Source organism: Mus caroli, chromosome 7 (genome assembly GCF_900094665.2).
Source record: "Mus caroli chromosome 7, CAROLI_EIJ_v1.1, whole genome shotgun sequence".
NCBI lineage: Eukaryota > Metazoa > Chordata > Mammalia > Rodentia > Muridae > Mus > Mus caroli.
This window is the reverse complement of record NC_034576.1, coordinates 28,221,536-28,244,948: the sequence shown is the minus strand read 5'-3', so window position 1 is coordinate 28,244,948 and position 23,413 is coordinate 28,221,536. Positions and strand designations below refer to the sequence as shown.

The window sequence follows — 23,413 nt, the reverse complement described above, 5'->3', positions numbered from 1 at the left end:
GAAAGGAAGAGGCAGAGTCTCAGAGGGGAGTGGCAGGCTGGTGGGGCCTCAGGGCGGCTGGCCAGGGCCTGGGGGCAGCTGGTGAGGCCTGGGGACAGCGAGTGGGCTTTGGCATTTAATGTGTATGGTACTCAGACAAGGGAGGTCTGAGCAGAGGGCTCAGACCTGGAGCAGGTTTTTTCAGAGTCCCTCCCACTTTGTGTAGAGATAGGGGTGCCTCGGGGAGTCCCCTGTGATGGTGGGAGACAGAGGACGCAGGACCACAGGGAGAGAGAAGACACGAATGGGCCCTGCATCTGTTCTGAAAGCAGAGCTGACAGTTCTGCTGAGGAATCTGATGTGGGCAATAAGACAAGAGAGAGCAAGCAGATATGACTCAGAGATTTTTAACTTAGGCATGTTGGGTGGGTGGTGGCTGCCACTTTTGAAATGCATAAGGCTGGGGAGCTGGGGCAGTTTGCCTTCTAAAGTTCACTTCTGGATTCATATGTGATCCTCCATGCCTGTAATCCCAGCACTCTGGAGGTAGAAACAAGAGGGTTGTCAAGAATCCAGGGCCAGCCTGGATAGGAAGTTGCAGGCTAGCCAAGGCTACATACAGAGTAAAGACAAGATGTGTCAGATGTCACATGGGTCAAGATTCTGGAATGTGGTCAGAGCCCAGATGGGACACCTGACAATCATATGTGCACCGTGACATTGGAGCCTGAGATCCCAGTGTTACCTCATGGGAGGTGGAAAGCAAAAGAAGATGCAGCTCTCAGACCTGCCCACCCCACCCCCTCCAGCCGTTCCAGGTCTGGATGTGAAGGTAACTCCGGCGAAGCAGGTTGACTAACAGTGGCCAGAGAAGGTGTTACAAAAGAAGCATATGTGTATGATGATCCCCGGGCCCTGTGTGAGGCAGGTGCCACTCGTCACGGGACGGAGGATGCGGCAGGGTGCATGATGAGAAGTTCCTGTGTGACTGAGTCCCCTTGCTCTGTGGTTTTAGAGCCTTTCATGATTTGCAAAGCCTGTTACTCATTTAGAAAGCATTTTGCAAAGCCCTTGGCTTTTCACAAAGGACAGCCCGGAGCCAGGAAATTTCGCTTCTGTGTATACCCCAGAGCTGCATCTCTCTGTCTGCATTCTGCAGCCCATCTGTAAGTCAAGCTGGAAGCTCACCTAGTAAAATTAAACAGAAGGCTGAGGACTGTTGCATAGCTAAAGTCAGAATTGAATTGCCTCTTGAAATTTTGTTTTTGTTTTTGTTTTGTTTTGCCCTGGGTTTGGTCCCAGAATTGCCTAAACTGGGCATGGTGCTGCATGCGTGTAATCCCAGAACTCAGAAGGCTGAGGCAGGAGGATTGGAATTTAAGGTCAGCTTTGGCTATGTAGGGAGTTTCGGGCCAGCCTGGCCTACATGACACTTTGTCTTTAAAAAAAAAAAAAAAGCAAAACGAAAGGAAACAAGACAAGACAAAAGATAACAAACAACAAGAAGCTAACATTGTGGCAAGTGCCTTTGATTCCAGCACTCAGGGGGCAGAGGCAGGTGTAGTTAGATGCCAGCCTGGTCTACAATAATGGGTTCCCTGGCAGCCAAGGCTACATAAACCCTATCTCAAAAAAGCAGGATCAAAATTATTTTTTAATTTTAAAAAACACCATTATTACCTGGGAGCGGTGGCGCACGCCTTTAATCCCAGTAACTAAGAGGCAGAGGCAGGAGGATTTCTATGACTTTGAGGCCAGCCTGGTCTACAAAGCAAGTTCCAGGGCAGCCAGGGCTACACAGAGAAACCCTATCTGGAAAAACCAACACCAACAATAAAACAAAACAAATACCATTATTTTACCAAGAGCATGGCGGCCTTTTACGTTTCTGTTTTGGGATCAGAGGCACGGACCTCCACACCTGATTATACAGCACTGCAAACCCATCACGCATCTGGCATCTGAGGCAAGCATCCGACCAACGGAGCCTTTTGTTTTATTTTGTGGGGTTTTATTGTGTTGTTGTTGTTGTGATTGTTCTTGAAACAAAGGCTTACTATGTCATCCTGGTTGTCCTGGAACTCACTATGTAGACCAGGCTGGCCTGGAACTCTCATGGAGACTGGCCTCGAACCAGGCTGGCCTCGAACAACTCACAGAGATCGCTGCCTCTGCTTCTCAGGTGCTGGGATTAGAACAGTACACCCAAGCCTTTGCAAGGAGTTGTTACTGATGCTGAGGCCCTTGAATTCACTCCCTCTCTCTCCTCCCCCTTCTCCTTCCTCCCCCTCCCCTTTTCCCTCCCCCCCTCTCTCACCTCTCCCACCCACCGCCACAGGCCATGGACAGCCAGAAGCAGTTCACTGGTCCAGAGATCCAGTTCCTGCTCTCGTGTTCCGAAGCAGATGAGAATGAGATGATCAACTGCGAAGAGTTTGCGAACCGCTTCCAGGAACCAGCGCGGGACATTGGCTTCAATGTGGCGGTGCTGCTTACCAACCTGTCAGAGCATGTGCCCCACGACCCGCGCCTGCGCAACTTCCTGGAGCTGGCTGAGAGCATCCTGGAGTACTTCCGGCCTTACCTGGGCCGCATCGAAATCATGGGCGCATCGCGTCGCATAGAACGGATCTATTTTGAGATCTCAGAGACCAACCGTGCCCAGTGGGAGATGCCCCAGGTCAGTAGGCCTTGCGTGTTCATGAAGCCTTGGTACCCTGAAAATCCTCTATGGGGCTGTATACACCTTCAGTGTCTATACCTACCCTACCGGGCTCTGACAAGCCCACGCCCCTCCCCCAATGTATTCTATGTGAAGACAAGGTTTTATGTATCCCAGCCTGGCCTTAAACTTGCTATGGCTGAGGATCAGCCCTACCTCCGTGGCCTCAGTGCTGGGATTCGAGGCGTGTCCCACCACATCTGGCTTTGGCGGTTCTGGGAATCAAACGCAGGGCTTCCTGCATGCTAGGCAAACTACCAATTGAACTATACCCCACATCCCTTCTCAGAGACACTTTGTGGTTCGGGCTGTGATCTTACACAAGCCCAGCTCGCTTGTGGCCACCTCTTGCATGTGCATCCCTTGCACGCTGCAGCAGTAGCATGGGTGTGCCCTCATGGTTGATGCAGTGTGTCCTGACTTGCAACTGACCCTGGGAGCTCCAGTGTCACCCTGATGCCGTCACACATGTGCTTCAATCTGCTGTCCTCTGGGCCCCAGAAGGCCCACACCAGCTCTCCCATACACCGCCGTGGCTCCGGGGTACCCTGCCATGCAAGCTAGCACACTCTCAAATAGGCTTCTCAGAACCATGCGCGGAGCAGCCTGGGCCTCTGAGTCCTATCTCAGAGCTCCCTACCCCAGCCTCCCTCATCCAGCCCACCAATGCTTGAAAGCGGCTCACACACTCCCCTGAGAGTATGCAAGCTCCAGCAGATTCCATGCTGGGTACACTCAGCTCATGTGCGAGCCCCACTTCTACCCTCAGTCCCCACCCTGTCCCGGCACCCCAGGGGTCCTGCTGCATACACGTGCACTCACACAAGCTTGGCATGTCCCCAGGGGTACCTGCACACTCCTTCTGCTCTCATAGTCCACACACCCATGGCTTCCTTAACCCCACACCCCTCATACGGCTCCTCAGTAGAAACCCAGCTCTCATGGATCTGCCCCACAGGGTGTTCTGCCCACCTGCCTAGGGCCCTCTTACGTCGGCTCCCACACATTCTCCTTGCGCTTGCTGTGTAAATGCAGGCCCTTGCATGATCACACCTGTGATCAGAGCCTCTGTGAAGTCCCATGCTTTACCCACACAGAGCCACCTCGGGCGGTGTGGTCACACCAGCCAGCATCCTCCCCAGATGCTGATGCCCTCTATTCCCACCTGAATCCTCTCTGGGCCCCTCACTTCCCATCAGGGCCGTGTGTGCTTTTGACACATCCTTGCATGCAGGATATCTGTGCACAGGCATCTGCAGGAAGCCTCCATTCACCCTGTTCTCCTGGATGGCGCCTGTGCTGTGTTAGTTCTCTCCCTCCTCCCACTCGGCCCCTCAGCTACTCCCTAGTGCATACTCTCTTTCTGTGAGTTCCCTGAACTCATCCTGTGAACACCCTCCCGTACTCCTAAGAATCCATGCATGTCCATGTGGGCCTCATGGGCAATGTCACCAGTGAACACTATACACTTGTCACACACCAGACAGGTACTAGTCTAACCACCCAGCACCTGTCAACTCACTAAATCCTTATAACCTTCAATTGTGCCCCTTTTATGGAAGGAGAAACTGAGGCTGAAAGAAGTAAGTCAAAAATCACCCGGCTTTTAGTAGCAAAATCAGCTGCAAAACTTTTGCCCTCAACTGCCATCCTCTGTCCTCCCAGAAAGACCAGAAGGAGCCCAGCGTGGTGTGTGCCTGTGATCCTAGCACTTGGGGAGTGAAGGCAGGAAGACCAGGTGTTCAGGGTCATCCTTAGCAACCCACAGCATTTGAGATGAGCCTAGGATATGTAAGACCCTGGGCATGGACAAAGATGTGTGTGCAACCCTAGTACCTGAAAGGCTGAGGCAGGAGGATCACATGTACAGAGGAAACACACTGATATGGAGACTGTCTCAAAACAAAACCAAAATAAACAAAGGCTAGATTCTGGAGCTAGCTTTTAAAAAACATTTATTTATTTATTTATTTATTTATTTATTTAATGGATGTGAGTACACTGTTGCTATCTTCGTGCACACCAGAAGAGGGCATCGGATCCTATTACAGATGGTTGTGAGCCACCATNTGGTTGCTGGGAACTGAACTCAGGACCTCTGGAAGAGCAGTCAGTGCTCTTAACCACTGAGCCATCTCCAGCCTTGGAGCTAGCTTCTTTCTTTCTTTCTTTCTTTCTTTCTTTCTTTCTTTCTTTCTTTCTTTCTTTCTTTTCTTTCTTTTTCTTTGTTTTTCTTTGTTTTTCTTTGTTTTTTGTTTGTTTTTCGAGACAGGGTTTCTCTGTATAGCCCTGGCTGTCCTGGAACTCACTTTGTAGACCAGGCTGGCCTCGAACTTAGAAATCCACCTGCTTATGCCTCCCAAGTGCTGGGATTAAAGGTGTGTGCCACCATGCCCAGCTAGCTGGAAAACTATTAACAGCAGCTCTAACTGCAGAGCATGGCCCTGTGTATCTCTCATTCCAGCACTTGGGAGGCTGAGGCAGTAGGATCCTAAGTTCCAGCCTGCCTTGGGCTGTAAAGTAGGTAGGTTAGGGTTATTCTGAGAGAGAGAGAGAGAGAGAGAGAGAGAGAGAGAGAGAGGGAGAGAGAATATGAGAATGTGATAATATACATATGTATATATCGCTCATTCGTAAGCAGTGAACCAAGAATTTACATAGTCCTAGATAGACACCCAAGGTAACACAGAGCATAAATAAAAAGTAGAGTTTGAGCTTTCAAGAAGCTTGCTCCAGGCCGGGCGTGGTGGCGCACACCTTTAATCCCAGCACTCGGGAGGCAGAGGCAGGCGGATTTCTGAGTTCAAGGCCAGCCTGGTCTACAGAGTGAGTTCCAGGACAGCCAGAGCTATCCAGAGAAAATATAGAAAAGATAGTTTTCCAGCTGTGTGCAGTGGTGGAGGCTGAGTGGGGAGGATTGTTTAAAGCCATGAGTTCAGAACCAGCCTGGGCAGCATAACAAGGCCATGACTCCTTAAATATAAAAGAAATTATGGCATGTGCTTTAATCCTAGCATTTGGGAGGCAGAGCCAATGTCTGTGAGTTTGAGGACAGCTCAGGCTAGCATACAATCCAACGCTGTCTTCAAAATAATGATGGTAATAAAAATAATAGTGGTAGTGATCATGAACACTGGCAGTTATGAATGCTCACTGCTCATGCAGAGGATCCCAGTTTGGTTTCCTGGCCCACATTGGATGGCTCACAGTGTCTGCATTGTAATTCTAGTTCTAGGGGATCTATGGCCTCTCCACCTAGGATCCTTCCTAGGTCCCCTGTACTCAATGTGCACTCGCACATACATACACAAACTTTTATTGTTTTTAAAGATTATTTTATATACGAGTGCTTTGCTTGCACGTAGTGATTTCACCATGTGCGTGTGCGTGTGTGTGTGTGTGTGTGTGTGTGTGTGTGTGTGTGTGTGTGTCTGGAGAGCACCGAAACCCCTGGAACTAGAGTTACAGATGGTTGTGAGCTATGGATGCTGGGGACCGAATGGGGTCTTCTGGAAGAGTAGCCAACGCGCTTAATTCTGAATTATGTCTCCAGCCCTACAGATAATTCTCAACAATAATAAAGGGAATTGTGGAGTGTGGTGCTGTGTACCACTGATCCCAGCGCTCAGGAGGTGAAGGCAGGGGTATCAAGACTTCAAGGCCATCCTCTATATTTAGTTGTAGCCTAATCTGTACTACTTAAGTCCCAGTCTCAAAGGGGCCTGCTACAATGAACCCCACCATCTGCTCCCCTCTTCTGCAGGTGAAGGAGTCCAAGCGCCAGTTCATCTTCGACGTGGTGAACGAGGGCGGCGAGTCGGAGAAGATGGAGATGTTCGTGAGTTTCTGCGAGGACACGATCTTCGAGATGCAGATCGCCGCTCAGATCTCGGAGCCTGAGGGCGAGCCGGAGGAGGACGAGGACGAGGGCGCCGAGGAGGCTGAGGAGGGCGCGGCGGGTTCCGACGGGTCGGGCTCTGCAGCGGCCGCGGGCGTGTGGGTGTGGCTGGCAGCGAGTGCGGGCCGAACGCTGCGGGGTCTGAGCTACCGGAGCCTGCGGCGACGCGTGCGGAGGCTGCGGCGGCTGACGGCGCGGGAGGCTGCCACGGCGGTGGCCGCGCTGCTCTGGGCGCTGGTGACCCGCGCGGGGGGTGCGGGCGCGGGCGCGGCAGCCGGGGCGCTGCGGCTGCTCTGGGGCTCGCTGTTCGGTGGTGGGCTGGTAGACAGCGCCAAGAAAGTGACAGTGACCGAGCTCCTGGCAGGCATGCCGGACCCCACCGGCGACGAGGTGCACGGCCAGCAGCCGAGCGGCGCTGGCAGCGATGCAGAGGGCGAGGGTGAGGGTGAAGGCGAAGGCGATGCTGCCGACGGCGCCGGAGATGAAGAGGCTGCAGCGGACCAGGCTGGCACGGGAGGTGCCGACGGTGCGGTGGCCGTGGCCGATGGGAGTCCCTTCCGGCCAGAAGGCGCCGGTGGTCTCGGAGATATGGGTGACACGACGCCAGTGGAGCCCCCCACGCCAGAAGGCTCGCCCATCCTCAAGAGGAAGCTGGGGGTGAGAGAGCCCTGCAAGGCTCCAGGGCATGGAGAGAGAGGGACAGCCGGACAGAAACCCTCAGAGAAAGTCAAACAGAAAGAGGAAAAGCTCGAAATGTGGGGGAGAGAACCAAAGACCTAGAGACCAAATTAAAGGATTCAGGGAGGGGCCAGGACTAAAAAGACCAATAGCGCGACAGTGCCAAGTACACCAAGAACAACCCTCAGAGAAACACAGAGCTGTAGGTAGTTAATGTGAGAGACAAGGTGATAAGAAGCTGTGAGGGACCAGAGCATCCTCTGAGCAAGGACGGCTGACAGACCTATAATTTCACACGGGGCGGGGCGAGGAGGGTGGGGGTGGGGCTAAAGTAGAAGGATCTGAAGTTCAAGACCAGCCTGGGCTACAGAGTGAGAACCCATCACAAGCAGACAAAAAACTCTTTGAATTCAGACTGATTCTGCTCAGGACTGTGAGGCAGGCTATCTCCCTGAGCCTCAATTTCCAAGGAAGAGGGGATCCAGGAGAACACCTTGATTACCCAGCGGGGGAGAAGTAAGGCCAGGGGATAACAGGCTAGAAAGAGGTCGGGGAGCAACCAGAGGACTGAGGCCTATGTGTGCCCTACCCTCAGGTGGATGGAGAAGAGGAGGAGCCGCCCCCGGAGCCAGAGCCAGAGCCGGAGCCCGAACCGGAGAAAGCTGAGTGAGTATCTACGCGTGGAGGGGGCAGACCCTCACCTCAACCCTTCTCATGGACTGAGAGGTTTCTGAGGTCAAGGCCCAAAGTAATGCTGGTCACGCCCTGCGCCCTGCGCCCTGCGCATCGTCAAGCCTGTACTTGTCTGAAGGCACCAAGATAGTATGCTCCTTTTAGCTCTAGATCTCTGTGCTCGTGGTGCCTTCTGTCTGGAACACACACCCCCCCCTTGCCCTACACGTGCCGTTATTCTGATGGGGTGTGGTAAGCTCATCAGAAGACCCGAAAGTTGAAGGCCTCCCTGGACAGGAGCAACTTCCAGACCATCCTAGGCAACTTAATGAGACGCCGTCTCAAAATAAAAAGTTGAGGGCTGGTGAGATGGCTCAGTGGGTAAGAGCACCCGACTGCTCTTCCGAAGGTCCAGAGTTCAAATCCCAGCAACCACATGGTGGCTCACAACCATCCACAACGAGATCTGGCGCCCTCTTCTGGAGTGTCTGAAGACAGCTACAGTGTACTTATATATAATAAATAAATCTTTAAAAAAAATAAAATAAAAAATAAAAAAAGAAAATAAAATAAAAAGTTGAGAGAGGGAGAGAGAGAGAGAGAGAGAGAGAGAGAGAGAGAGAGAGGCATCTCAGAGGTAGAGCACTTGCCCAGCATACCCAGGGCCCCAGGGCCCCAGGGTCCTGCTTTAATTCCTACTGCTACAAACCAGAAACGTTCTGTGTTGCTTTCTTTACAATGCTGGGGATAAGACCCAGGGCAGCTGCCCATGCTAGCCAAGTGCTCTGCCACCGAGCCCTGCCCCCACCCACACTACTCAGCTCCATTTAATGGGTTTAATGGAGTCTGTGCGGGCAAGGCTGATGCTTGTCTCAGCATCCTGGGTCCCGAGTACCATCTAGACTGGCCTGGGTGGGGTGTCCCACAAATGAGTGACTATGAATGAATGAATGAATGAAGTACCCGAGCGTTTTCTGTGTCCTACAGTACAGAGAATGGAGAGAAGGAAGTCCCCGAGCCACCTCCAGAGCCCCCCAAGAAGACACCACCTCCACCCCCTCCAAAGAAAGAGGGAGCCGGAGGAGCAGGCCTGGAAGAGCTCTGGGGCGAACTGGAAGTACAGAGAGTAAAGTTTTTGGTGAGGACCCAGCAGGGCCGCACTTAAGTTTGCTTTTCTTGGGAGACCTACCTCTCCCCAAGCTCGTCGAGGCACAGAGGAGCTCTCTAAGAGGGGACAGAGCTGTCCTCGGGCACCACTGGGAGGTCTGAACCCATCTCCTCATGGAGGATGTCTGGAGACAGCATCCTGTCCCTGCCCCAGGCCAGTCCTGACTTGCGCTGGGGTCTAGGGAGATATGTTGAATGGAAGGTGGTTCTATGAGGAATTGTGGGAGGAATAGGGAAGGAGTTGTGGGGAGGAAAATGTCATGGCCTGCTTTACGCCCGCTCCCAGCAAAGCAGACAGTAGCAGGGCTGGGGATATGGATTCCAGTCTACTCGGATGGAAATCCCAGGTATGGGATTGGGGCGTGGCTCAGTGGCATGAGAGCCCTGGATTCCACCTAGAGACTCCCTTCTCTCAAATAAACGGTTTGCAGATCCTTGGCTAAGTGAACGTGGGAAAGACACCTCCCAGAGCCTTAAAGGGCCGTCACAGCAACAGTTCTTATGTAAAGCTGTGCTGAGAGCGAAGCAAGTCCATGCATGGGAAATTCTCAGCCAAAGTCCTGGTCTCCAGCACGCACTCCATGAGTAGGAGCTTGTGGGGAGTCACATAGGATCAGGGGCCTTCACTGTGGGTAAATAGTGAGATGCGGTCAGAGATGAGGCCGCACCCTGAACTCTCTTCTCTCTCCTTCTAGAACTACTTGTCGAGGAATTTCTACACATTGCGGTTCCTGGCCCTCTTCCTAGCATTTGCCATCAACTTCATCTTACTGTTTTATAAGGTGTCTATCCTGTGGCCACAGGCCATGGAGCAGGGGGAAAGGATCACGGGGAGGGGGGGAACATTCCAGATTCAGCCTTCTTAGGGGAGTTAAGCCTAGACAGCTGGTGCTGATCTGGGGTGCCCTGTGGGGCTGAGTGGAGGTGGCTGGGCCCGTATGGGACAGGTGTCTGAGTGCATTCAAGAGTTAGTGCAAGACACAGAGCTGCCTCCCAGCCAGCCTCGGCATCTGCCGGGCAGTACCCAGGTGTGGAAGTCCCCTCAGAGCACCCAGCGATGCAGCGACTTCAGAGCGGTGTGTGGAGGAGAAAGTGGGCAGCCCACGGAACAGAGACAGAGAGGGCGAGGAGCCGGACCTCCTGAAGCTACAGGGAGATTCATGTTCTTGCCAGGGGCTTAGATAACAACACAGAGGCTGGCCAGACACAGATGGCGGTGAGCAAATGCTTAATCTCTCTCTGCCTCTGTCTCCTGGTCCTCAAAATGGGATCAAAACCACATTTGCATCTAAGACTTCTGAAGACACACAGGCCTCTGTACGTTTTAGGCCAGCTAGGCCCACCACGTAGTCAGACTTTATCTCAAACAGTGAGATGAATACAGGAGAATCAAGAGTTTGAGGTCATTCTTGCCTATACAGAGAGTTTGAAGTCAGTCTGGACCACATGAGACCCAGTCATTCATAAATAAATAAATAAATAAATAACGCGTTGCGACAGTTCCTGGATTTAGAAAGTGCCCTTGAGGCCTGGTGTGGTGGCATATATCCATAGTCTCCATACTTGGGAAGCTGTCACAGAAGATCACTAGTTTGAGGCTAGCCTGGGCTACATAGCAAATCTCAGGCAAGCCTATGCTCTCAAGATACTATGTTAAAAAGCAATGTTGATGAGAGTGGTGATGAAAACCTAACCCCAGCACTCAAGACACAGAGACAGATGGATCTTCCAGAGTTTAAGGCTAGCCTGGTCTACATAGCGAGACCCAGACTCAAAAGGGAGGAACAAGGAGGGAGAGGAAACAAAAGAATCGCATAAATGCCCCTGCTTGGGAGTTCTGGCTTAACAGGCCAGGTACCACCAGGCTCCTCTCTCTGATTTGCCTTTGACCCCATTTCAGGTCTCAGACTCTCCACCAGGGGAGGATGACATAGAAGGTTCCGGTGCCGGGGACATGTCAGGGGCAGGGTCTGGTGATGGCTCTGGCTGGGGCTCCAGGGCCGGCGAGGAGGTAGAGGGCGATGAAGATGAGAACATGGTGTACTACTTCCTGGAGGAGAGCACCGGCTACATGGAACCTGCCCTGAGGTGCTTGAGCCTGCTGCACACGCTGGTGGCCTTTCTCTGCATCATTGGCTACAACTGTCTCAAGGTGGGACATGACCTGTGATGGTGGCCCTGGGGCTATGGAGGATGCTTGCAGGGAGGACCTAGGACAGTGGCTGGGACAGGAGGCTTTAGGTTGGGTAAAATTAGTAAGCAACAGCACAATCAATCGGATACTGGCAAAGATGCCAACTAACAAGGATGCTTCTGCAAATGGGAGCTAATGCAGACCACAGCTGACAGGCGAAGGCCCCAGATTCTCTGTACCATGCATACATTGCTGTGTGCATTTCCCTATCCAGGGGGCAAATTTATCATGGGGAATGTTATTTCCCACCTGCTAATCAGTTGAGTTAGGATCTCCTTGAATCGGAGAGCGGGAGAGATGGCCTCAACAGTTAAGAGTACATACTGCTCTTGCAGAGGACCAGAGTTCACTTCCCAGCACCCATGTCAGGCAGCTCAGGCACCCTGTAATTTCAGCTCCAGGGGATCTGGTGCCCTCTTCTGGCCTCCAAAAGTACTGCACTTGTGTGCACAGGCACACAAACATACACATAATTAAAACTAATGAAAATAAAAACTCTTTCTAAAAGATCTCTGCAAAGGGGCTGGAGAGAGGGCTCAGTGATTAAGAGGATTGCTGCTCTTGCATAGGACCAGGGTTCGGTTCCCAGCACCCATGCAGAGTGGCTCACAAATGACTGACTCCATCTGCAGAGGGGTCTGATGTGATCCTCTGACCTCTATGGTCACCTACATACACATAACAGCATGCACTCACACAAACACATACATACACACTTAAAATACTTTTTTTTAATATAAAAATCTCTGAGAAGCTGGGCCCATGCCAGTGCGAGCTTGCAATCCCAGAGGACAGAAGGATATTGAGTTCTAGGCCAGCCTGGGTTACATAGGGAGACCTATCTCCAAAATAATGGCGGTATGGACATACAAGCCCTCAACCCTATCAAGTAGCTGTTGACCATTGATGATTTCTGTCAAAGGGAAGAAACACATTTCTTCAGGAGTGTGGTCTAGGGTAGCTTGCCGGTGCTCCCGTGGAATGACCCACACCCATTTGTATATGAAAAATACTAACAGGACTCATGGGTTATATTTAAAAATAATAAAAAAAAAAAGACAAGGCGTGGCATAGCGGCACATACCTTTGGTCTCGTCGCTCAAGAGGCAGAGACAGGCAGATCTCTGCAAGTTCCAGGCCAGCCTGGTCTAAATAAAAGAAAGATCTGTCTCTTGTCTAGGGTGCCTCTGGGGTCTCAGATGTGACAGGGAAATAGATTCTGATATATACCTGATATGCTCAAGGTTTGTTGAGGCCCCCAAGGCATCTGTTGGGTTCCGCAGGTCTGAAAGTTTACATAAATCTTGTAGGTTTTTTCTGAGTTAACATAGCTCTTTGGTTCAGAGTCCTTCTGTATGTTGTGTCTGCAACTTGGCCCTCTCTTCATGGCTTCCACCTGTCTCTGTCTTATATACCTTGTGGGCCCGAGTTGACACCCTCCTCTGGAGCCCCAGCCTGCAGCAGAGAATAGGGGTGCCCTCAGCTTGCCCTTTCCCTCCCACTCTTGCCAGCACCTCCACACCCACCTTCCACCGTCTGCCTGTCCCTCCCTAGCAACCCCTGACCCTCTACCAGCAACCCCATCTTTCTACCCTGAAGACCGAGGCAGCTCCTTTGGTGCCGTTCACAGGCTGAAGGCAGGTCTTCCGGCTTCTGCAAAGACCATGGTCTCCCTCCCCGCATAACTAATGTGGCCCCTCACCCCTGCCTCCCTCCATCCCTAGGTGCCCCTTGTCATCTTCAAGCGGGAGAAGGAGCTGGCCCGGAAGCTGGAGTTTGATGGTCTCTACATTACAGAGCAGCCAGAGGATGACGACGTGAAGGGACAGTGGGACCGCCTGGTGCTCAACACGCCGTAAGTGACCAGCCCCACCTCAGGGGAGCAGAGGGGGCGGGGCTAGGTTCCCACTCCAGCCCAGGCCTGGGCTTCCAAAGAGCAAGACCCCTGAGGCCTGGCTTGATCTCTCTAAGCCTGGTCATCGTCCCCATCCAGTGGACACGTTAAAGTTCCTCTGGGTGTGGGATTAGTGTGCCCGCTCCATGGGTAAACTACTTCCTGTTCACCATGACAACCCCATGCAGATCCTCAGCAGCAGTATAAAAACCTGGATGTGGCTGGCAGGTGCCTGGCATCCCAGACTAGGAGGTGAAGATAGAAGGATCCGTGGGGCTCACAGACTGTCTTGGTTAGGGTTTCCATTGCTATGAAGAGACACCATGACCAACGCAATGCTTATAAAGGACAACATGTAATTGGGGCTGATTTATAGGTTCAGAGGTTCAGTCCATTATCATCATGGCAGGAAGCATGGCAGCGTGCAGGCAGGCATGGTGCTGGGGAGCTGAGCTCTACATCTTGTTCAAAAGCAAACAGAAGAACTGGCTTCCGGGCAGCTAGGATGAGGGTCTTAAAGCCCATCCCCAAAGTGACACACTTCCTCCAACAAGGTCACACCTACTCCAGCAAGGCCACACCTCCTAATAATGTCACTCTCTGGGCCAATCTTATTCAAACCACCACACCGACCAACTAGTCTAGCCATATGGTAACCTCAAAGTTCAGTCACAGACCCTGTCTCAAAAAGAAATGTGGAGAGGGCTAGAGAGATGACTCAGCAGTGAAGAGCACTGGCTTCTCTTTCAGGGGACCTGTGTTTGATCCTCAGTCCTTACATGGTGGCTACAATCATCCTGTAACTGCAGTTGCAAAAGATCTGACCCCTCCCTCCCCCTTTTTCTGGTCTCCAACATACACGCAGGCAAAATGTCCATACACTCAAAATAATAAATAAGGTTTGAATGTGAAATAGACTCTAGAGCCAGGTGTGATTGCGTACACTCGTATTCCAGCGCTTGCGAGCTTGAGGCAGGAGGATAATTTGAGGGCAGGAGTTAAAGTGATCCCTGTCCCATTTCATTGCTCCCTGGCCTAGCCCCTGGCTTCTGATCCTTCCCTTATGTCTTAGTCACTATTAGGAGAGACGCCATCAAGGCAAGTCTTATATAAAGAAAGCATTTCATTGGGGGCTGCTTACAGGTTCAGAGGGTTAGCTTGTTATCATGGTGGCATGCAGGCAGGCATGGTGTTAGAGAAGTAGCTGAGAGCTGGGTCTTGATCTCCAGGAAGAGAGAGACAGAGAGACAGACAGAGACAGAGAAAGACTGAGCCTGGTGTGGGCTCTGGAGACCTCACAGTGAGGCACCTCCTCCAATAAGGCCACACCTCTTCATCCTGCCCGGATGGCTCATTCAGGACTGATCGTGCAAATACCTGAGCCTCTGGGTATCAGCCTCATTCAAACCAGCACACCACCCTAACCTCCCCACACTTCTCTCTTGACAGGTCTTTCCCTAGCAACTACTGGGACAAGTTTGTCAAGCGGAAGGTGAGAGGACCGTGTGTGGAGGGAAGGGCTCCTAGACTCAGTCCCCCGGGGGTCTAGGACCACCCCTGGCCTTGCCAAGTGCTTATTTTGTATGGAAGCCTGAGCAAGGGGCTGTGTCCCTCTGAAGAGTTTCCCCTGGGGAACATGGGCACGGTGACCAGATGCATGTAAAGGGCCCAGGGTGGGGACTCAGTCTGTAGGCATATTCGAGAGGAGATGAGCAACAATGTGGTAAGGGCAGTTAAGAGTTGTCTTTTAGCCGGGCGTGGTGTCGCACACCTTTAATCCCAGCACCTGGGAGGCAGAGGCAAATGGATCTTTGGGAGTTCGAGGGCAGCCTGGTCTACAGAGTGCATTCCAGGATAGCCAGGGCTACACGGAGAAACCCTATCTCTAAATGTCTCTCCGAGGGTCTGAAGATGTAGCTTAGTTGGTAGAGTGCTTCTCGAGCATTGCACAAAGCCCTGGGTTCAATCCCCACTGCTGTATAAAATTTGGGATGGTGGTACAAGCCTATACACATGAGATGGAGGCAGGAAGATCATAAATTTAAGGTTGTCCTCATCTACACAACGAGTTTGTGGCTAAATTGTGCTACATGAGACCCTGTCTCCATAAGACCCCCAAACCAAACCAGCAACTATGTGGATAGATGGAGGGATGGATGGATGGATGGATGGATGGATGGATGGACGGATGGATCGATGGATGGACAGATAGATGAATGGATGGATGGAGAGATGGCTTTGTAGCCAGGCTTTGGCTGCTTTGTGGGTTCTTTTATTCTTCCACCCTTCTCTGCCCTTTTCTACCCTCCCAACCCCCTAATACCAGGAAGGAGGGGGAAAAGGATAGAGAGGAAAGGAGGTGCCAATATTGTTAGACTACTTCCCGCTGATTAGAGGATCAAATTCCTTGGGGCAAGTTTGTTCTTCACTGTCAAGACATCTAGTTTATTCTTCTTGTTCTTTCTTCTTTGCACATAACTACTTAACAAACAGCAACCAACCAACAACACACCTCTTGGAGGCCCTAACATTTATTTAACCTCTGAAAAGTCTCCAGAATTCCAAATGTCACACAATCACAGAAACTATCTGCAGCTGGCAAAATCACATCCCTGCTAGAGCACGAGACAAATCATAGTCAGCTGCTGTGGACAGTCTGAAGCAGCCCCATGTCCCATACCTGGGATTAAAAAGAAAAAATATTTCCATAATGTTTCTGTGCTTTTAAAAGAAATCAAAGCACCAAAATTGTCACTACATGGCTTAGTAATTAAGACATCTTTCGGTGTTGGAGAGATGGCTCAGTGGTTAAAAGCACTGACTGCTCTTCCGAAGGTCCTGAGTTCAAATCCCAGCAACCACATGGTGGCTCACAACCATCCGTAATGAGATCTGATGCTCCCTTCTGGGGTGTCTAAAGACAGCTACAGTGTACTTACATAAAATAAATAGATAAATCTTTAGAGAGAGAGAGAGAGAGAGAGAGAGAGAGAGAGAGAGAGATCTTTCTGCTCTTCCAGAACCTAGATCCAGGGGCTCTGATACTCTTCTCCTGGATTTGGTGGGCACCCACTCACAATCACACAGGCAAATACACATAATACTAACTAAATAATAAATCTTGAAAGAAGTAAACCCACATGAGAACTTGGCAACAAATCTTTGAAATGCAATAAAGGCTGCAGTAATTGCTCAGCCATTAAGAGCTCTGGCTGCTCTTTCAGCAGATCTGGATTTAGTTCTCAGCATCCACATGGTGGCTCACAACCACCCTGTAACTCCAGCTCCGGTGTATGAGATGACCTCTTCCAGCCTCTGTGGGCACTGCACACACATAGCAACACATACATAAACCGTTAAAATAACTAAATGCCCAGGGGTTGCGGCTTTATGCCTTTTATCCCAGCACTTGGAAGGCAGATGCCAACAGATCTCAATGAATTTGAGGCCAACTTGGTCTATAGAGTGAATTCCAGGCTCAAAAATAAAAAATTAATAAAAACTATATCGGTATCAGTGTAGAAGTGCGGGAAAGTGTGTGTGCTGGCCAGGAAAGGTTGCTGTTCTGTTAGAGGGGTCTGGAGTGGCCCTCGGAGTGACCAGGAGGCAGTGTGGCTGGGATGGTAAGTGAACAGATTTCATCAAGCTGCTCTAGAGGACAGGGGTCCCAGTTATACAGCCTCTGTCTGCCTCTCCAGACAGTAGTTTCCCTATTAATTTAGCTATTGCATCTGCAGATGTTGGACCTTCCTCCTTATCTGCAGAAATCAGGCCCTTCCTCCCAGAAAAATGCTCCCTCTATGTCTCATGTAAAGTTGAGTGTCCCTAGAAACCCTACAGGCAATGTCCCCTTCCCCAACTCCAGACTGGCACTCTCTCCTACAGGTTCTGGACAAACACGGGGACATCTTTGGGCGGGAGCGGATTGCGGAGCTGCTGGGCATGGATCTGGCCTCTCTGGAGATCACAGCCCACAACGAACGCAAACCTGACCCTCCACCGGGCCTGCTGACATGGTGAGGGGGACACCTCTGCCGGAGATGGGCCAGGGGACATGGCTAGTGCCTTGACGCCCAGGCATCTGGCTGTCTCCCTTCCTGTTCCCTCAGGATCATGTCTATCGATGTCAAATACCAGATCTGGAAGTTTGGAGTCATCTTCACAGACAATGTAAGGGGGGGGGCTATGATGGAGAAGGTTGCAGCAGGAAAGGAAGGAGTCTGAATGAGGGAATAGCTCATGCAAAGCCCCTAGAGTGGGAATGTGCCCAGGACTCCCTGACCCCAGAAAGATTCCTAAGCCTGTGTCCCCTGTCCTCGAAACGTCCTTCCCATTGTTGTGGGTCTCCTGTAGCTGACCTGCTCCCTGGTCCTCTCCTGCTCCAGAGCAGATAGATACTCCCCTAGGCAGAGACAGCATCTGCCCTTGCTCTGAGGCATCTTCGCATGTTTCCTGACTCTGACCCTTTTATACTCAGTCTTTCCTGTATCTGGGCTGGTACATGGTGATGTCCCTCCTGGGGCACTACAATAACTTCTTCTTTGCTGCCCACCTCCTGGACATCGCCATGGGAGTCAAGACGCTCCGCACCATCCTTTCATCTGTCACTCACAATGGAAAACAGGTGTGGAGAGGACCTGGCAGGGACCTGCGTGGAGGTGTGGGGGTGGCAGAGGGAGAGGGGTGGTGATCAAGAGATACTGGGGAAGTGGGCATGATAGCTGTGTTTGTGGGAACAAGGAAGTGAGGGTGGAGTCATCTTTGAGGGGTGGTGATAAAGAAGTGTCTTAGAGTGGTGGGACTCCCTGGGAGGGGAGGGTCTTCCCGAGAGGGGAGAGATGTGGTAATCTGAAAAGGTCTGAGCTAAGGTTAGAACATTCTTTGGTTTGTTCTTGTGTGTTGTGGGGAGGTTATTTCAGGCGCTCCAGTCTATGTAGCCCTGAGTGTTCTGGAACTCACTGTTTAGACCAGGCTGGCCTTGAACTCACAAAGATCTGCTTGCCTCTTCCTCCCGACTGTTGGGATTAAAGGCTTGCACCACCACAACAGGCCTAGGGCATTCTGGGAGAGGGCAGAATGGAGCATGGAAGAGGCTCCAGAATCCAAAGGGTCAGAGAATTGAGGGCCCTATCTAGAAGGACCGTAGAGCTGACGATTGCTCACCTGTCCCCAGCTCGTGATGACCGTAGGGCTCCTGGCCGTAGTGGTCTACTTGTATACAGTGGTGGCCTTCAACTTCTTCCGCAAATTCTACAACAAGAGCGAAGATGAGGACGAGCCTGACATGAAGTGTGATGACATGATGACGGTGAGCCCTTCCCCCATGCCCGTTTGCAAGTTACTAAATATCTTCATTAGAGTTACTGTTGCTGTGGTGAAACAACTGGCCAAGAGCAGCTTAAGCAGGAAAGGGTTTGTTTCACAGTTCCATCCAACAGTTTATCCCCAAAAGCAGTAAGGGCCGCAACTCAAGCAGGGCTGGAACATGGAGGAAGGAGCTGATACAGAGGCCATGGAAGGGTGCTGCTCCTTGTGGCTTTCTCAGCCTGCTCTCTCATAGAACCCAGGACCTCCAGCCCAGAAGTGGCCCCATCCACAATGGACTGAACCCTCCCCCCATCAATTACTACTTAAGAAAATGAAGAAAAAAAAAAAAGGAAGAAGCTGGGTGTGGGTGTGGTGGCTCATGCGTTTAACCCAGATCTGGGGTGGCGGAGGCAAGTGGATCTTTGGGAGTTCCTCACCAGCCAGGGCTGCACAGCAAGACCTTGTCTCAAAACAAAACAAAAGTGCCTTCAGATTGTTGGTGGCATGGCTGTAGCTGGGCATGGAGCTGAGGCTAGCAGGATCATCCGCAGCAGCCGTGGGCATTGCTGTTGGAAAGGCAGCCATAGGCATTGCTGTTGGAAAGGCAGCCGTGGGCATTGCTGTTGGAAAGGCAGCTTTCTGTACTCCCTGAGTGGGGTGACTCAGAGCAAACAACTGGCCTACTCCCTCTGGCTTGGCCACCTGGGACTTCCCAGAGCTACCACAGGAAGGCCCAAAAGGAGGATGTGGGATGGTGGTGGTCCACACCTTTAATCTCAGCACTTGGGAAGGCAGAGGAAGACAGATGGATCTCTGAGTTCCAGGACAGCCAGGGCTACACAGAGAAACCCTGGCTCAGAACTAACACCCCCCCACCCCCAACAAAACAAGACACAACAAAACGAAAAATCAGAGATCTGGCCCTACCTGAGTCTAACCACAGTCCTTATTGCTTCTAATTTTTGGCTTCCTGGTCCTTTTTCAGTTCCTCTAGGACCACATGTTTCCTTCCACTTCTGCTCTTCTGCATTTGACCTTTCTCTGCCCTGTACCAGGCCTAACAGCCACACCCCTTCGCCTGACATATTACTTTCCAAATTAAATGCTGCCTACCAATACTTGGGCCCGGGCATCAACATAATCGGTCACTGCTTCATCTCCCTCCTTGTCTTTGTTCATAGTAGCTCCTTTCTTCAGCCCCACCAAACTTATTTCAGTTCCCCATGAAAGCAAAAAGCAGTCTCTCTCTCTCTCTCTCTCTCTCTCTCTCTCTCTCTCTCTCTCTCTCTCTCTCTCTCCACATATGGTTTTTGCTTACATGTATGTCTGAGTTACAGACAGTTACAACCACATGGTCACACGGTATGTCTGGGAATTGAACCTGGTTCCTTTGGTAGAGGAGCTGATCCAACTCTCTAGTCTCCTACCTCTCAAAATAAAATAAAATAAACTTTGGTCCGTGTGTGATAAGGTTGGAGCCCAGGGCTTTGATACACACCCAGGCCCCTCCCCATGAATCCTCTCTTCCCCATTGGTGGCATACCACATGGTTTTGAGTACCTGGAACATTCTCTCCCATCACCCATTCTGGTAACACCTCCTTCGGGTTCCAGCTTGGAGACTCTTCCCCCTCCCGCATGAAGCCATTCTGGTCTCAGCTCTGAGGCTAGGCATGCATCCCAGAGCTTGTAAGGGTTCCTGCACTTTCTTCTGCTCCTAGTGATGACGGTGTTCCTCCCTGACCCCTCTGTCCCCATCACCTCACGCTAACTTTCTGGTCCTTCCAATTCTCAATATAGTCAAGGTTGCCCTTGAACTTGTGGTCCTCCTGCCTCTCCCTGAGATGCCAGCCATGTGCCACCATCCTGTTTTAGGTGATGCTGGGGATCATGTTCAGGGCCTCATGTATACCAGACGAGCACCCCATCTGGATACAACTGGGGTTCGCCTCCAGCTCCGACCCTTGCATTAGTCACATTTCTGCCCAGTGTGACTTAGCAAAGGCAACTTGGGAAGAGAGGGATTGTTCTGACCCTACCTTGAGAATACAGTCCACCATGGCGGCAAGAGCACGAGGTGGCTGGTCGCTGTAATCCCCAGTCAGGAAGCCGTGGGAGAAGAATGCCTTTGTAGAGAGAATCTCTTGTGTGTTGTGTGGAAACAACATCTGTCAATCAAAAGCCAATGACCTACAAGCTGAGGCAGGAAGTAGGAGGTGGGAGTTCCAGCAGGGAGAGAGGAACTCTGGGATAGCATCAGGGACAGGAAGAGATTCTCCTGGAACTCTGAGGAGACAGACACATGAAGCCAAGGAGAGGTAGCCAGCCATGTGGTACTCGGAATAGAATAAATGTGTTAAGTAAGTTATGAGCTAGTCAGGGAACAAGCCCAAGTGTATGGCCTAGGCATTTATTCATGAATAATTCTCATAGTCATTATTTTAGAAACTTGCTTTTTTTTTTTTTTAATTCATTCTGGGACTCCAAACCCACACTGGGGCCACATTCAGGCTAGGGCTTCCTGTCTCAATAACCCGACCTAGAAACTTCCTCATGGACGTGTCCAGAAGTGTGTCTTCTAGTTGAGTCTAGATCCTGTCTAGATGATGATCTGAACAGTCGCCAGCCCGTGCCTTCCTGTGACAGCCATGACACTGCCCAGCTGTGAGAGGCAGGGCCCAGGGTTCTCTGCCACTGCTCTGTCTCCAGGCCCACCTAGTCCAGGCTTCCGGTAGGTGCTGTGGCTGTTAACTGAGCGACCTGCTCCTTCTCCCCAGTGCTACCTGTTCCACATGTATGTGGGCGTCCGGGCCGGTGGAGGGATCGGGGACGAGATCGAGGACCCGGCCGGTGATGAATATGAACTTTACCGGGTCGTCTTCGACATCACCTTTTTCTTCTTCGTTATCGTCATCCTGCTGGCCATCATTCAGGGTCAGTGCTAGCTGGGGGGGTGGGGGGGGTAGGAGGGGTGCATAGTACCTAGAGGCTGGGTATCTCGCTAGTTAGCTCCCTGGCTTAGCCCCTCCTTACTGTGAGACCTGAGGCAGGTGGTCTCTCTGAGCTTTGGTTTCTCCATCTGAAAAATGGAGGAGTTGAAACAAGGTACCATAGCTGGGCAGTGGTGGCACACGCCTTTAATTTCAGCACTCAGGAGGCAGAGGCAAGTGGTTCTCTGATTTTGAGGCCATCCTGGTCTACAGAGTGAGTTCCAGGTCAGCTGGGGCTACACAGAGAAACCCTGTCTCGAAAAACAAAAAACAACCAATCAACAACAACAAAATCCCAGGTACAGTGACCAGAGACCTACCGTAAGCTTGAGGCCAACCTGGTCTCTGTTCCATAACTAGGGGTGTTATGGGTACTAAGCTCAGAGACTGCCAGGAAGATGAAGCCGTGCACTGCGTTGAAGTGTGTGTCTGTCCTTACTAAGAACTCAGTAAACAGCTGCTTCTCCTCCTCTTGGGAAGTGTGGTAAGAGTAAGAAACACGGCCCAGAGGTACTCGGTGAACCTGGGTCTTGACCTATGTCCTGCCACCTCAGGTCTGATTATCGATGCTTTTGGGGAGCTCCGAGACCAACAAGAGCAAGTGAAGGAAGACATGGAGGTGTGTTGTGCCCAAGAGTGAATCTAAGGAATTATGGGATACATAGGGACAAATAATGGGGGATATTACTGGAACTAACCTCAGAGCTTGCCAGGGAGATTAAGCCACGCGTTCCTTTGAAGTACTCAATAAACGCCTGCTTCTATTCCGCTTGGGAAGTGCGGTGAGGTTAGGAAACGCATGGGAGCAAGGCAAGGCCCAAAGGTACTAGATGTCACTGAGCCTTCCTTGACTCTGACATCTTCCGTTGTCCTCAGACCAAGTGCTTCATCTGTGGAATAGGCAGTGACTACTTCGACACAACCCCACATGGGTTTGAGACCCACACTCTAGAAGAGCACAACCTAGCCAATTACATGTGAGTGAGTGTGGGAAGTGATGGGTGATCAGAGGGTGGGAGTGAGCCGGTTGATAGCCAGGGCAGGACCACTGAGCCTGGGCCAGCTGCAGAAAGGGACGTGGGTGTCCATGTGGATAGGTTTTAGACAATCAGAAATGAAGCCTCACTGTGGCTCTGTGGAAAAAGTGAAATCCCCCAGTGAGGGGCTGGGGGCGTGGCTCAGTGGTAGAGCCCCTGCCTAGAATCCCCCAGTGAGGGGCTGGGGTGGGGCGTGGCTCAGTGGTAGAGCCCCTGCCTAGAATCCCCCAGGGAGGGGCTGGGGTGGGGCGTGGCTCAGTGGTAGAGCCCCTGCCTAGAATCCCCCAGGGAGGGGCTGGGGGCGTGGCTTAGTGGTAGAATTTCTGCCTAGCGTGCACTGGGCTCTGGGTTTCATCTTCAGCAGCAGGAAATAAATCTAAATCTCGTGCAAGTGTGGTTCTTACCTTCCTCCTGTGGTCCTCTGTCCCTCAGGTTTTTCCTGATGTATTTGATAAATAAGGATGAGACAGAGCACACTGGTCAGGTAAGAGGTGCTAATGAGGAACGCGTAGGGGACATGGCTCAAGCCACTCCAGCCGGCTGTTGTCTAGTTACACCCTAGTGTATGCAGTAAACTAGTCTTAAGAGAATCAGCAGGCAGCAGAGAATCCATTATCAAGCGTGTGAAGATGTGACCACGAGACTCTCATCCCGTCAACCCTAGGAGTCGTATGTCTGGAAGATGTACCAGGAAAGGTGCTGGGATTTCTTTCCTGCTGGAGACTGTTTCCGCAAGCAGTATGAGGACCAGCTTAGCTGAGGTCTGCAGCTGGCCCTCCCCCACCTCAAGTGCCTTCTCCACTGCGAGCTCCTCCCCAGGCAGCTGGGGACAGGTGATCCTGAACTAGACCAATAAATCCTGTGCTACACCCCCAC

At 51.5% G+C, this 23,413-nt stretch overlaps 1 protein-coding gene across 1 annotated transcript in view; it reads left to right on the top strand.

The window, feature by feature from the left end:
- The window catches only part of Ryr1 (ryanodine receptor 1), a 127,037-nt gene extending 103,624 nt beyond the window's left edge, over window positions 1–23,413 (top strand). The window contains exons 89-105 of the mRNA XM_021168604.1: window positions 2,318–2,659; window positions 6,465–7,256; window positions 7,873–7,943; window positions 8,937–9,087; window positions 9,812–9,898; window positions 11,017–11,268; window positions 13,035–13,165; window positions 14,654–14,696; window positions 17,090–17,220; window positions 17,314–17,374; window positions 17,682–17,828; window positions 18,378–18,512; window positions 21,288–21,444; window positions 22,055–22,119; window positions 22,377–22,477; window positions 22,970–23,021; window positions 23,202–23,413. Coding sequence (XP_021024263.1) covers window positions 2,318–2,659; window positions 6,465–7,256; window positions 7,873–7,943; window positions 8,937–9,087; window positions 9,812–9,898; window positions 11,017–11,268; window positions 13,035–13,165; window positions 14,654–14,696; window positions 17,090–17,220; window positions 17,314–17,374; window positions 17,682–17,828; window positions 18,378–18,512; window positions 21,288–21,444; window positions 22,055–22,119; window positions 22,377–22,477; window positions 22,970–23,021; window positions 23,202–23,297 — 2,814 coding nt within the window. The 3' untranslated portion in view covers window positions 23,298–23,413. The remainder of the gene's footprint in view (window positions 1–2,317; window positions 2,660–6,464; window positions 7,257–7,872; window positions 7,944–8,936; window positions 9,088–9,811; window positions 9,899–11,016; window positions 11,269–13,034; window positions 13,166–14,653; window positions 14,697–17,089; window positions 17,221–17,313; window positions 17,375–17,681; window positions 17,829–18,377; window positions 18,513–21,287; window positions 21,445–22,054; window positions 22,120–22,376; window positions 22,478–22,969; window positions 23,022–23,201) is intronic.